General features: G+C 35.7%; 1 protein-coding gene and 1 non-coding gene across 2 annotated transcripts; both read right to left on the bottom strand.

The window, feature by feature from the left end:
- Nucleotides 1-726: 726 nt before the first annotated feature.
- On the bottom strand, nucleotides 727-797 carry Trnag-gcc (transfer RNA glycine (anticodon GCC)). Its single transcript has one exon. It is a non-coding gene; the product is annotated as a tRNA-Gly (tRNA).
- A 3621-nt stretch (nucleotides 798-4418) lies between these two features.
- On the bottom strand, nucleotides 4419-10501 carry LOC135075374 (putative polypeptide N-acetylgalactosaminyltransferase 9). Its single transcript, XM_063969819.1, has 10 exons — nucleotides 10292-10501; nucleotides 9890-9973; nucleotides 9548-9698; nucleotides 8881-9047; nucleotides 8422-8586; nucleotides 7787-8244; nucleotides 7383-7565; nucleotides 6061-6171; nucleotides 5695-5817; nucleotides 4419-4595 (listed from the first exon to the last, which is right to left on the bottom strand). Exons 1-10 carry the CDS (start codon nucleotides 10485-10487, stop codon nucleotides 4419-4421), a joined length of 1815 nt encoding a protein of 604 aa, XP_063825889.1. The 5' UTR covers nucleotides 10488-10501.
- Between the last annotated feature and the right edge of the window lie 4626 nt (nucleotides 10502-15127).

The following is a 15127-nucleotide window of genomic DNA, read 5'->3' as shown; positions in this document are numbered from 1 at the left end:
ATCTAAGCGAGCTCTGACCACAAAGATATCACCTCTGCCATTCCAAATGTCACCTTAATCCTACAATTACTGCGTTTATTTTGGGCTGGCAAATTAAAGGCAATTTTCGAATAAAACAGAATAATGATACTTGATTAGCGATTGAGAGCCCCTATCTGTAGAAATCCCTAAATTACCTATTAGAATTTAATTAAATAGACACAAATAGCAATCAAGACTAATTTATAGGATATTTATTCATTGGGAATGAGAGTTCGTTAACTGTTCAAATTCTCGTCTAGTTATTAAACATTTCAGTCAAAGACTAATGAAGATGGTTGCTATGGAAATCTCAAATATTTGTTCATCTTACTTACTTAGGCGTAGGTTCACATAAAATACTCGTACAAGTAATTTATTTATTAAAACTCATAAAACTCATATATTTCTTAATAAAAAAGCAACCTTAAAATAGGCTTTAAAAAGCACTTTTACACGTCCCAGTATTAACCCTACAACTGCTTCAAGACAATAAATGTGCAGTGCTGAGAAGAAGCAGCGCCAGAAACTCAGTCACTATTATTATTACCCGACGTATTTGGTTTGTACAATGTACAATAATTTCATAACTTTTCAGTTATATAACTTTTACATTCAACTACAAATAAAAAACAGACCCTAGCTAGGTATTTTTATCAAATTAATCAACATTTAAATCCATTTTATAAAAGGAAAAAAGAAAAACAATGCATCGGCCGGGAATCGAACCCGGGCCGCCCGCGTGGCAGGCGAGCATTCTACCACTGAACCACCGATGCTTGCAACAATGTGTTAAAAATACTCATCACTAGATTTGACGTCAATAGAAAGTCGTGAAACGGCGACTGCGCAATTTATCGCTGACCTACTTAAAAACAGCTGATACATCACGTCGCTTAACAAATCGTTTGCGACCGTGTCGTAAATTATTCGTAATGAAGTAGATAATAAATTGTAAAGAGGTCATGCTTTCAGATGATTTATTTTCAAGGGGTGCTGAAAGTGAATGGAGTAAGCAAATATTTAGAAAATCGCAAAATATGTAAATTATTTGTAACAAATTATTAAATTACTCATGGATTATTAAATTATTAAATTACTCATACATCATTATTAATCACTATACACGAGTTGTTGACGCTATAAGATTTTGACAATTTTGTACATACGATTATTAAGAAAAATTTGGAAGAAGTCGACTGAAAATTAATTTTATATTGGAGTCAACACTTTTAATTTTACTTACATTACTAAGGGCCTAAAATTTTCTTTATAATTTATAGTTTGGTTGAGTGTTTTGCAAAGTCAACGAAATGGTCTGTAAAATTTATCTGCAATTAAAAAATAAGTAAACTTAATTATTTAACTTACAAATTAATTAAAATCTTTCAAAGCAATATTTACTCCTTACCTTCACAATTCAAAGGTAAACGACCGTTAATCACGCCAAAATAATGCCCATTAATGAAATAAAGGCACCAAACATAATTCATCGTTAATTTTATCTCCAGAGCAAACTGAAATTAATTTCGCTCACGGTCATAAGCTCTGTTTGTTATAATGATAAATACGGCAATTACACAGACTTACAGACTTAGGGCGTGTACATAATGTGTCGGGAGTGTGGTAGATGTCATAATTTAGACGGAAGCCAGCCGTTGCAGGTCGGATAGTGAGTAACGAGCTTAGAATGAGCGATGGGACAGAAAGATTCTGGAGTGAAGGCCAGCGCAGCGTAGGACGTTTACACGACCTCATAAAGGTAGTAGGAAGGCGGTGGATGAGCAGTGAGTGCGCACTGTCCACTACCAACTGACCAATAAAAAAAGTATCGATTTGATTTTCGACGTTTTTCATTTCAGTTCGATTTACGAAAGTAGTTAGAGAATAAAATATTTTGGCTATAAAAACGCGCGACTGCATGTGGATGGATGTCTCAATATCGCGCGATTCGAAACGCGCGATTAAAAACGCGTCATTTGGACCAGCTCTACAGGGTGGAATTTTGTAATGCCACCTGGAGGGAAAGTACTCTTAATATTGTAGATCAGGACCTCGGGCTACTTTTATTACCTTTTTGGCGCTTTATCTGTAGCTTAAGGTGATTGTGGAAATAAAGCAAAATATTTCGGTGCTATTTTGTTCAGTTTTCGCGTTTTACCTCTCGTGGATTACGTAGGATTTTAGTGGCTGACTTTTTGCAGGCCAATGAAAAATGGTCCGCTTTTTATTACAATTATATCAAGAGTTTTTACGTATTTTTTAAATATTTCATGGTAATATATGGCTTTTATTTTGTTTTAGAATTTTTTTCAATAGCTTGTTAAAATAAAGGACCTATTTAAATATTATTTCGATGTGTGTGTATACTTTTTAGATACAGAGTGGATTATACAAGCATATTTTTTTTTCTATTATATAAATCCGTTATTTACAATTATTATTTTCAATCAATATGACCCAGTAGAGATAGGTTTAGCTCAGTTTTTATAAATTTTACATTTCATCTGGTTTATTTTTAACCTTCAAGCGGGCGCGCGGCGTCGAATCGACCGCGCCTAACACATTTTCGTTCATAACTTTTTTTTTACTTGTTACACATATTTTTCATTTTAGTAGCCTGTCGCTTGCTCATTGTGAGTGAAATAAAGAGCTTACCTCAGCTCTCCGCGCTTTTCCCACCCCATGGCTTGCTATTGTTTTAGTCGCGGCGCCGGCGTCGAAAGCACGCCACGCGCCTGTCGTCGAAAAGGTTACGCGCGACTCTCTATGCGATATAACATTTCTTCGGCTATCACCCAATATTATTGAATTAAGCTTGCAATACTGTTTTTTCTTATTAAATAAGTCGTAGACTGCTAGTACAAAGTGAAATAACAGAGGCATTACTATGAAAAGATGAAAAAGAGAGTGAATCGGAGCTCAGAGACCAAGCTAAACCGAACCAAAATTATAAAATTATGTTTTATCGTTATTCTGCCATTTATGTCGTTTTTACCAGGTACATTAACTATTCTGAGGTATTTTAAAAGATTTTGTGTTCCAAAAATTGGTTTTTAATCCAAATAATATTTGCGTTATGTTAATTGATTAAATAATTGTTTCTGTAACTTAATTCAAATTACTTATGACTTTAATACAATCATAATATATCTGCGTACAAAATAATAAATTATTATTGGAAAATAAGTGCTTTATTTCTCTACTAGACCCTATAGGTCTTTTCGTTTACGCGCGACCGCTGCCGTTACAAAAGACCGCGCGCCCGCTTGAAGGTTAAGTACCTACAAGAAATGATCGAAATAGTAAGGTCATGTAAAATTGTTTAGTAACTTTTTATACAATCTTTTTTCACAGTCATTATCGTATAATCAACAACGTTACCGTAGGTACAAAACAGAATATGAATCTTAATTTAAAATTCGCTGCGGTGACCATTCGTCATGGGTACAAAGGACAAAATCCTTTGCGGGAATACTTTACTGGAACGCAAATATGGCCCACCTTTCTGCGGTTGGGTGTTAGGTAAGGGACACGTCACAAAGTGCCCTTTGACCGACTTAAATATAATGTAAAATATTATTTACGGTCCAAATTTTTGGAATTTTACGCCGGTTTTTGTTGCAAGATTTATCCACATAAAATTTTTAGGAACTAAATCGCCATTCAATTATTTTACTTTTATTTATTTACTAGCTTTCCGCCCGCGGCTTCGCCCGCGTGGAATTTTGTCTGTCACAGAAAAACTTTATCGCGCGCGTCCCTGTTTCAAAAACCGGGATAAAAACTATCCTATGTTCTTTCCCGGGACTCAAACTATCTCTATGCCAAATTTCATCAAAATCGGTTGCGAGGTTTAAGCGGGAAAGCGTAACAGACAGACAGACAGACAGACAGACAGACAGACAGACAGACAGAGTTACTTTCGCATTTATAATATTAGTTGGGATTTTACAAACAAAGTAATTTTAATAACATGTAAATAATACCTTTCGGGGCTAGGTATACAATTAAATAACTGTTCACTTAACAACAAAACTTTTATTTCATACTGTTTTTTATTTTCATAGTCGATGTCTATTTATTTCTGGTTATTTTGTTTAAAAGTATTTTTATGCATAACAAGCCAGGTATATTATAGGGCTGGTTTTAGTGTCACGCGGGCCGTACAGTACAGCCGGTACAGACCGCTTTGTACAGCCGATCTGTATGAACTGCTAGGGAGCGAGCGGTTCCTGCAGACCGCATTACGTGGCATTACTCTAAAACGCTCCCTAGAAGTTTATACAGATCGGCTGTGTGAAGTGGATCCGAACTGGACCGTCCGCGTGACACTAAAATCAGCCAATACAAGAAAGATAGATAATTATTATCTCCATACCAAAATCGTTTATTTTAAATCAATGTCTTTTAGAATAAACCTGCAACTCCGGTGCAAGCCTGTCGACTATAAAGTTCTCTACCACCCACATCTGAGCGCTAGAAGTAGAACACTTCTCCAAGATCAGTCTCAATCCTTCAGAAAACTTGGCCACCTGCAAGCACTTCTGTGTGTCCATATGCCGAATGTGCTTCGTCTGAAAACAATAACAAATCCTATATTATCTAATGCAAGCATCTGAATATTTACATAGAGAAGAATCGGATATTAATTAATACAGTGAACTTTTCTGTGAAATGTATTTTAATTAAGCAAATAATAATCAATGGTAAATATCATACACAAGTTGTGCCCGCGGTTTCAACCACATTTAATTCAGAAAAAACCCTACTTAGTAGAGATGAGACGTATTTACTAGAACAGATCCACACACTAGGTATTTTACAGTACTAGGCGGCACCTATTCCAATTTTTAAAATACTTGATCCACCTAGTATTTTATAAATTACACAATTTCCGACCCTATCATCAAAGTAATAGAGGTTATTATTGCGTAATCCGTAGTCGTGTATTACGCGCACCTAGTATTTCTCGCTTAAGCTCTAAGCTTATGTGCGAACGTAGAGATTCACTCCGTCTCTGTCTGACCAAACAAATTTGAGCGCGACGAAGCAAACGCACACAAACGTAGTCAATAGGTAAATATTTTTATGAAATTGATATCTTTTAAATACGCCAACTTTTAAGTTGACAGTCCTAACTAAGCCTGTTGAAGTATGAAGGGAGGAATTATTATTCAATTTCAAATTGCATTATTCATACTACGGTTGTATATTTAAAAAAAAAAGTATTTTAAAGTCATATTACGTACGTACGCACTAGTCGCGTCAAGTATGCTAAATTATCACGTACTAGGTGGAATAGGTATTTGGATCGAGTATTAACAAATACTAGGAATAGGTGCACCTAGTATAAAATTTACCTAGTATAACCCATCTCTACTACTTAGGCCTTTGAAACACTGGAAATTTATTGCTTAAAAATATTGAGAACTAGCTTTTGCCCGTGGCTTCTCTTGCGTGGAATCTGGGACCCCGTTTGAATGGTAAATTTTTGTAGATCTTTTCTTAGCGTACCCCTACGGGCTAAATTTGGAGTTTTTAGACCCAACTTTACGATTTGCGTTGATAAGATCAGTCAGTGTCTCAAAGGTTTCTTATTTTATGTATTTTATATTTATTACAAACAGTATTTTGAATTAACTCCAAGCAATCAGAAAATGAAATCTTAGTTACCTTAGTATCGTAGATCCAAACTTGCGAGCGGCCACCACAAATATATAGGGTTACTATAGAAAATATGTAATCTAAACACTTGTCCTCCCGTTTGATTTCACCATCAGGAGAGTATGTCCAATACTGGAATAGGATAAGCATGAATTATAATAACACTACTTGTACTGATTTTAATATTATTTCTCAATTATTCATCGTTCGTTTCAGCCAAATGACGTCCACTGCTGGACAAAGGCCTCCCACAATAATTTCCACATGACCCGGTTAGTAGAGGCCTTCTTGCTACCTTTATAAGGTTGTCGGTTCACCTTGTAGGTGGTGAACACAGACTTAGTTGTGTTAATTAAGTAAAAGAAAATTCATCACCTGGTTACCACCTTGCCCGTGACACGGATAAAAGCCGATGCCCCAATGATTGTTCTCAGTAAGGTCTACAGATGCGTCTAGACATCCAGCCAAATTACTCTCACTGTATATCTGAAAATAATATTGATACTCAATGAGAACCGAAATGGAAAATGCTTGACACCTATACAGGGTGTTGATTTCAATCCTCGCCATATTTATTTAGGTGATATATTATGGCTTATATAAACGTATTATCCACCAAAAAAAAATTACAAATGAAAGTGAAATTTTTAGCGAATATTTTCTGTGTGAAATTAACTATACTGTGGCTCGCAAAACTGCAGTAGTTTTACACTGCGGCACCATCGAGCTACGCGGATCGCTCGCTTATCATGTCGGATAGCCTACTGAAGGAAGCTACGTAAAGTAGGTAGTGTAAATAGGTATTTTTCTTTGACTCACTAAAGTTAAAGTTCGTTTTCAATTTTTTTCGAAGTCAATTTTTTTACTGATTCGTGATCAGAATACGTTACATAATCAACTCCCTAATTATGCCGAGTATTGAAATCAACACCCTGTATAATAGCCATGCATAATGTAAGCATAGTCTTCTCTCTATTCAATTTAGGAATAGATCAATGGTGAACTTTCACCAGTATAAAGCCTAACACCTCAGATAGTATGCATACTTTCGAACAAGTGAATTTAAATAAAAACTATGCAAAGGCTGAGATAAAACGAGACTCCACAGGACTTGATCGGCAACGGGACAATAAATAGGCTATTACTTTAATGAATATTGATGCCGCAGTAAATAACATTCCTCGGTGAGTAACGGTAAGGGATAACGTTGGTATCCGCCGCTATTAACCTATGCTTTAACTTTATAGCGAATAATTTTGATCAGAGGTCAGATGTTGATAATCTGCTAAATCTTTTGTTTAGGTCGGAGTTTTCAGCCTGTATTAGAAAGCAATGCTCGAAGTATCTATACTCAAAACTAGTTATTAACTGATTTCTAATTACTTAAAATAATTTACTTGACATTAGCTAATTGTGCATAATTTAAACAAAAAAAAAAATGTTGCGATTGATTCAAGCAATTTAGAGTTTGAATATTGTTCTGTAGCAGCTACACTCGTAGCTATACTCGTATTCTTTTATTATGTATACGAGTAAAGGCCTGAAATGATGTTTATAGACCCAACTAAGAATTTGGCCATTTCAGTTTTTTCAAAATTCATCTTATTGATACATCTTAATCTTGACGTGACCTTTTCATACACCCTGTATACCTATTTTATGTTAATTATACATTAAAAAAATCTCCAAGTACATACCTGGCCACTAGCCACTAAGTTCTCAGGTATGTCCAGCTGAGGGTATACATTTTCCAAATACCACTGGAAGGATTTACATTGGAGCTTCTTGCGTAGTTCTACGCGAGATGATACGTTGCCATAGTCAATCTTTTGTTTCCCAATAGTTTCGTAATAATATTGGGCGTAGTCGTCCATCCACACCTGAAATGTACAAATAAGAGTGAAAAAAATAGGAAGAATACCTATTTTGTACATTATATTTGGGGATACATAATCGGAGCATAATAAGTAAGTTCTCGTTTCAAAAGATAACATTAATAAAAAAAAATATCGATATATTTAGTTATTTTCCAATCGAACCCTTAAATCAAATAAATAAGGGTGCTCCAGTAAAAAATATCTTATACGATTTGATTATATACCTCAGCTAGCCTCACAGAATTTCTGATCAAGGATCCCTTCTGTCCCTTGTAAGGGAATTTCTTCCTGAATACATGTCCCACGTGTGAACATGGCACAATCTCCAAAGAACCTCCACACATCCACGTTTTGAACGACAATTCCAGATTTTCAGCTCCCCAAATCTCGAAGCCGTCATCATAGTACCCTAATTTTTTGAACCAATCCTTGCTGATAGCAAAAAGACCCCCAGATATAACAGGCGTTTTGATAGGAGCTGCTATATCTTTTCTCTTTAGCAACACGTCACCAGGTACACTGTTCCATTGGAACTTCAAGTTCCAATTGAAGCCGCCGATTTGTAGCTCATGGATGTCTTGAGCTATGTACTCGAAAGTGGTGTCATGGATGTAGTCCACAACTGGGCTGGCGATTTTTGTTGAGTCTTTGGCTACGCGTTCCAGTAAGGGCTCTAGCCAACCTGGAGACAATAAATCTGATAAGAACTGGTCAGAGATGGAGCAAAACAGACCTAATGGTGATCATTATTGTGGAGGCCAAGACTCACTTTGGGTCGCTGCATCATCTTAGTTGCTTAAGAGAAATGCATAAAGACCATCAAGATTCTAGACAAAAAAAACTATAATTTATATCATACCTTCAGTAGCTTCGCAGTGACTATCCAAATAGACAATGACAGGGGTGGTCACATCTTTTATGGCAATCATTCTAGCCCTGATAAGGCCTTCACGACGACGCGCTCGTAGTAGCCTGACCTTGGGCAATGAGCGTACATATTCCTCCAATGGCTTCAGCAGATGATCTAGGATTTTTTAAGATTTACTGATAATAAAATTATGAAACATTATCTAGTTAAAGCAGTAGTTTAATTGTGGGGCTAACCATAAGCTTTCCTCATAGAACGTAACAACGAAGAGTTTTTATGCCATTTGCACCCAGCGGTTTCCCGTAACCCTAAATAAATCTACTAAGTGTATCCAATGTATCCATGCTAAATCTACTGAAGAATGTAATGAATGAAAATGGGACTATTCCCACTTCTCGTTCACACTGCTGCAACTCCTGTATAGCCAGGATAATGAATGAAAAGACTTACCCATCGAAGAAAAGTCATCATATAAAATTATTTCCTTCACAAGCGTATCAGGTGACCTGTTTAGAACGGAGTAGACAGTTCGTAACAGAGTGGACCAAGCTTCGTTATGGAAGCATATCACTATCGTTGCTTGTGGCAACACTTTTGAATAGTTCTGTGTTTTGCACCTGTAAAAAAGTAATTATTATATTCTTGAAATTAATAAAATTCCTTTTTCATAATTTTACTGGCTATTGAAAAAAAAGGAAATTAAATACGAAACGAAATTCTCCATTGGGATCAAAATCGAAGAAATCATTTTACTTTTCCATAACCAATTACGTTGGGTACGGCCCGTAGGGTACCTCCCACCCATTGGAGATATTTTTAGATAGAAAAGAAGAAAAAATGTCCATTTAGAAATATATTTTGACAGTTAAATAAATTTAAGCATTATTATTAGCTTACAAGAGCAAGTCATAAGATTAAACAGTCGTTCGTAATAATTGAGTACAATTTAATATCATATTTTGTAGCAAAATAACACTGTTTAAATGTTACGGTGGCAATTAATAGCACATCAAACTTTTGTTTGTTCTGACTTATGGAAAACCCAAACATTCTTCACGGTAAATATTTTTTAAGAGCTTCAAATTCTAACACGTAATATTTGAATACTTTTTCTTACCAGTCATCTCTAACGTCTAGCAAACTTCTATTCAACGGTATGATATCGCTGACAAATTGGTTGAAAGCGTGACTCTTCCAGCCTTTCTGGACCTGATGCTTGAGGTAGTTTTTGAGATTTTCATTTAGGAGAACTGGCTTGCCATCAACACCTGTACAAATATATTTTCACTATTAAAATTAGATGATTACTGCATTAAAAAAACTTTACTGTAGACAATGAAGGATTTGCCACATTGGGTGCGATCAGCGGTCTTATCAAAGTAATCATATTATCATACATTATGCGGGCAGCATTTACTTTGACCTGGCCGTAGAAAAGTGAAATGGTGTTACTGTTTACCTGGCGGTAAGTCGTAACTTTTAACAGCTGACAGTTTGTCATCTACAGATAGCACAGTTTTGACTGGCTCTAATAGCTGCCAAACTGTAACAAAATAAACAAAAATAAATCTAATAGAAAGTGCCTCAAAATCCTGTCTGAAAATACACTCTGTAAGTAATACACATCCGCTACAAAACTAAGATTCCAAAACTCGTCCAAAAATCATTAGGTGATACTTAGATACTTACTTGGCTTGAAGATTCGTAAACCAAGCCTTTTCTATAATCCATCTCCTAGCTCCATCTACATTACCTACCCCTGTGACACCGTAATTAATTGATCCAAGTTACATTATTTTAGACAGAAATTATTTATTATCAAAGAAAAAAGCTGTAATTTATTTAAACATTAATATTATACCTTCAAAGTTGGACTCGTTAAAGGGAGCCCCATCGCTCCAGTACTTATATTTGTACATATCTAAGGCCTGGTCATAAGTGCGATTGTCGCCCACTATCATCATCTTTCCTGGTCGAAACTCCGTCACTATAGTCACTAAAGACACCAGCCACATCACAACCAGAAGTGATAATATCTTCAAGGCTTTTTTTATCATTTTGGTTAACACTTAGTGACGTTTATCGTTGGATAAGAAACACACACTGAGCTCTTAATGGGTATGAGACAAAGAAATAGGCGGAGGTAAGTGAAAACAGACGTATTCTGGTGCTTTCGTTTATCAGTATTAATTTTTTTGTAGAGGTTTTTGTTCAAATAAAGTAATTTTTACACACAGTCCATTTCAATTTTAGGTCTATGTTAGTCAAAATAAAATGTGATCTTTACCTTGTGTTTAAAAAAGATTTAAACCAAAATCTATGAAGCGGCCTTCTTCGACAGTTCTTGTCTCTACAAGGTGTTGTTTTCTCAATATCTAAATTAGTTTGGCTTATTTACCGTCCAATAAGAATTAATTTTGTTGCAGTCATGTTTCTAAAAAGTACCGTGGATGATCGTTAATGAATATTTATGGTTTAGACAAGACATACGACTGTTATTAAAATAATTATAATAAAAGCAAAGATTGATTGCGTATGCATATTATCTATCTGATACTATTAATTTTCCTTTTCCTGAAGATAGAAACGCTTTTCTTCAACCAGTTTAATATTCTCAAACTAATGTTCTTATGGTAATTCACACTACTTTAAAAGACAATCAGGATTTACCGTTAATTGAAAATGTCATCAGAATATTCATGAATACACGCGTATTTTGCCAATGCGTACAAATACGGGGAAGTATCCACGTTCCCACAACGGCAAGGTAAATAAACAAACGTTAAAGCCTTGATCACACGTACCGAGTAAACGGGCGATACAGTAAAATGTTTACTCGGCCGAGACAGTGATGTAAGCGAGTAGCTGTTCACACGTGTTTTGAAATTAGCACAGTCAATTCACTTCTATTGAGACTTTCCTTTTTCTCTAATCTGTGGACGTGACGTCAATCATTTGGCCGAGTGGCGAGTGGCGAGTGGCGAGACAGTGCACGTTCAGACCTGCCGAGCGAGCGAGCGAGACAGTGCGGGGCAGCGGGTAGGGTGGACACTCGGCCTAGTATGTACGTAGAACGGGAGTCGAGCTACAGACTGTCTCGCCCTCGCCGCTTTGCTTGGCCGAGCACTCGGCCGATCACTCGGCGCTATGTTCAACTTCATACACACCGAGGGCACTGTCTCGTCCGATTACTCGGTACGTGTGATCAAGGCTTTACTCTCACACAATAGTAGTCATTTATTCGTTGACTTTACAGTTTGATGTAAGACCATAGTAACATAGTAAACTTATTTAGTTGTTTGTGCCCGTAACTTTGAACGGAATACATTACAACATGTAATTATTGTGTTATGAAGTTTTAAGGGAGAGTTTCGCTCGGCGTTTTGAATCAGAAATGAGGTCTGTAATGGTTATACTATGTTTCAATATTGTGTTTTGTATAGCAACCTAAAAAAAGTGAAAGAGTGTTTGCCAAAATATTAATCATATTATCACAGTCATCTAGGGTACACAAATTGTTCAAAAATCCCTTAATTTACAAAAATTCCATCATAACTGAAAAACAGGGTAATTTTAAATAGTAAACTGAAAAATTTAATTTTACCCAATATTACAGTAAGCAGTTTTTCATTATTTAAAAGTAGTAAGTAAAAAAAATAGTTAAAATATACAATAATTGTATTTATATTTACGGTGGAAGGTTTTTATAATTTATTTTATGAAACAGTATATTTCGAGCGATCCAACTAGTGATATTGGGGAACTCATCTAAAATATTGGAACATTCAACATGTTTGAGCTAGATACCTACTCTATTGATATAAAAAATATCGAAATCCTTTCATGTAGAGAAAGAATATTATTTTCGAGAAAAATTATGAGATCATAAAAAACTCTATCCTTTCATGAGTGAGAAAAGCCGCCATTCTGTTAAAGATCGCTTGTATCATAGAATCAAAACTGTGTTATAAAATACAAAGAATAATAAAGAAACAATTTGTTTTACAACGTTGTTCTTCAAGTTACATGGATAAGCCTAAAATGAATTTAAAAATTTCGATATAGTTATTTGCATGTAAAAGATTCCTTAACTCTAACAAAAAATGGGTAGGACCTCCGCCTCGAGCTAGTGATTTATAAAGGCAATCAATTCACCTAATTTCCTTCTGTAGGAAACTTTTTCGTTGTACCTCGTTAACTTTAGTATTTGCCCACCTTAACCTCAATTTAGTTTAACGATGCCCTTGTAAAGTAAATCTGAGGAGACCATTCTTTTTTGTCGTTGGCTCTTGTACATTTTGGCCCAAATAAATTTGATGTCAGCCACACAATTTTCAGTCCACGCAGCCCTTATTGCGTGGTAGTAGAATTTAGAATGGCGTGTCGTTTTGTTTTTCAGATGCATTACCGTATTATGCCTGTAATGACTCTAATGAAGGCTTTCCAAAGGGTAAGGTTTATGTACAACGGTACATCGGACTTAACATTTTTGTTGCAAAAACGCTCTTATTTCAACAAAATAAGATACAGTAATGACTAACTTGATGTGCCGTACCAACATTTAATTAAGACGGGACAAATTCTTTGGTGAATTTCCTTAGATATAATAGAATGGTAGGTTTTCTTGAGGAATTTAGAAAAAGTCCCTGAAAACGAACCAAGTACTAGGATTGGACCCAGATGGGTTAATTATGTTTGAGGGTAAACGTCTTCTAAGGCCGTATTTGAGACGGATTAAAAGTACTCTCCCGTTTATTTTAATGAATAAATTAAGTTTGCTCGTCAAAACGAGCAATGCTTATTACAGTTGTGTGCTTAAGACTAATCTGGTACTCATGTTTATCTAAGTATAAAAGATAAATACAGAAAATAAGCGTAAGAAGAAGTGTTTTTAATTTGATTGCATAGTTAAAATTATAATTAAGTACGCCTTGTTGAGTATTGTAATTATGCAAACGACATAGGTCTCACTGTTGCTCGATGGACCGACGATTACAGGCAAAGCTGGTAATGGCTGGATGATAATCTTGATGATTTTGCCTCAACTATTTACATGGAACGCTGCCACGAAATTCTGATCGTCCAGCAAATCAAGCGCTGCAAGTGGAATTGGATCGGCCACACTCTCCGAAGGGATCTCGATAACATCAACAAGCAGGCTTTGGATTGGAACCCCCAAGTAAGAAACGTTGTCACCACAGGCAAACTTGGCAGCGCACTGTAGCAGACGAGGCGAAGAAAATCGGCAAGGCTCTGAGCGAGATCAAACGCGAAGCTCAAGACCGAACGCGATGGAGGACTGTTGTGGACACCTTGTGCCCCATCTAGGGGACATGGGACCTTAAGTCAAAGAACTCATTCACATGCATTCTGAATTAATGTAACGTGTAATATTTTTTTTATTTGGCACAAAAACAGATTATGAAGATGCAAAAGTGAAGAATCCCTTAAAGTAATATTAATTCCTTAGATACCAAATTAATTATGCTCAAAGTGCATTTCACATCGTCAAAGACTGTCTCCAAAGTAATCAGATTCCTACTAATTGTGTCAGATAATAAATGAATGGTCATACCGCGGTTCCTAATGATGCCCATTGTGGGCCCCGTGGTTCTTTCATTATCGTCCTAATTGAGTAAAACTTGAGCGAACTTAGCAACAGGACTAATGAGGTAAGCTCATTATTAAAGGTTATTGTTATGGACTTTATAGTACTGGGTATTTTGCAGGTAATTTTGTCATTCATATATTATTATATTATATGAATTTCACTTAGGCTGGGTTGCGCCATCTTATTTTGACTTTAACAAACGTCCAAAAACTGTCAAACTCCATACAAAAATCACCGGTTATCGTTATAGTTACTGTTAAAGGTAGGTGGTGGAACTCAGCCTTATGTATTTGGTATCACATTACATGGTAACGTTACGCATGGATTCAAAGCTTAGATACTTTTTACAGGAAAATATCTCTATTTGTTGAATAGCGAGCTGAAGGAATAGACGTTATGGGCACTTCTCCATAATACTTAGTATACGTAGAAGTCTAGAAGTAAAGACCAAAATAAAAGCTAGTTTTGTTGAACCAATAATAAAATCAAAAGGCAAGAATAATTAACCTAGTTTATTTACCTTATACTCTGCGATTTTTTATATTCTAAAAGTAATTTTATGGTAGATTACTTAAAAAACACTCAGTAAATTTTATATTCTTAGGCTGAGATTTTAACCGTAACAATCACAAATAACCGGTGCTTTTTGTATGGAATTTGACAGATTTTTGACGTTTGTTTGAGTCAAAGTAAGATGGTGCCTAACCTAACTTTGACCGTAACTATAACGACAACCGGTGTATTTTGTATAGAGTTTGACAGATTTTATGACCGTAACTTTAACGATAACCGGTGTTTTTTGTTATGGAGTTTGACAGATTTTTAACGTTTGTCAAAGTTAAAGTAAGATGGTGCAACCCAACCTTAGGCTGAGTTGCACCACCTAACTTTGACCGTAACTATAATGATAACCGGTGCAAACCAGCCTAAATAATAGGTATCATAATGGTAGAGTAGGTATAGTATAAAGTTTAATTTAATTTATAAAATAGACATTTTATTAAGGTATGCATGTTAACAATGACATGTGCTTAAAAACAAGCGCAGGTTGTTATAAACAACAACGCCGCCACAGATTAGACATGT

This window comes from Ostrinia nubilalis, chromosome 10, assembly GCF_963855985.1.
Source record: "Ostrinia nubilalis chromosome 10, ilOstNubi1.1, whole genome shotgun sequence".
In the NCBI taxonomy this organism is placed as follows: domain Eukaryota; kingdom Metazoa; phylum Arthropoda; class Insecta; order Lepidoptera; family Crambidae; genus Ostrinia; species Ostrinia nubilalis.
Note: the sequence above shows the minus strand (reverse complement) of the source record. Positions and strands in the feature narration are given on the sequence as shown.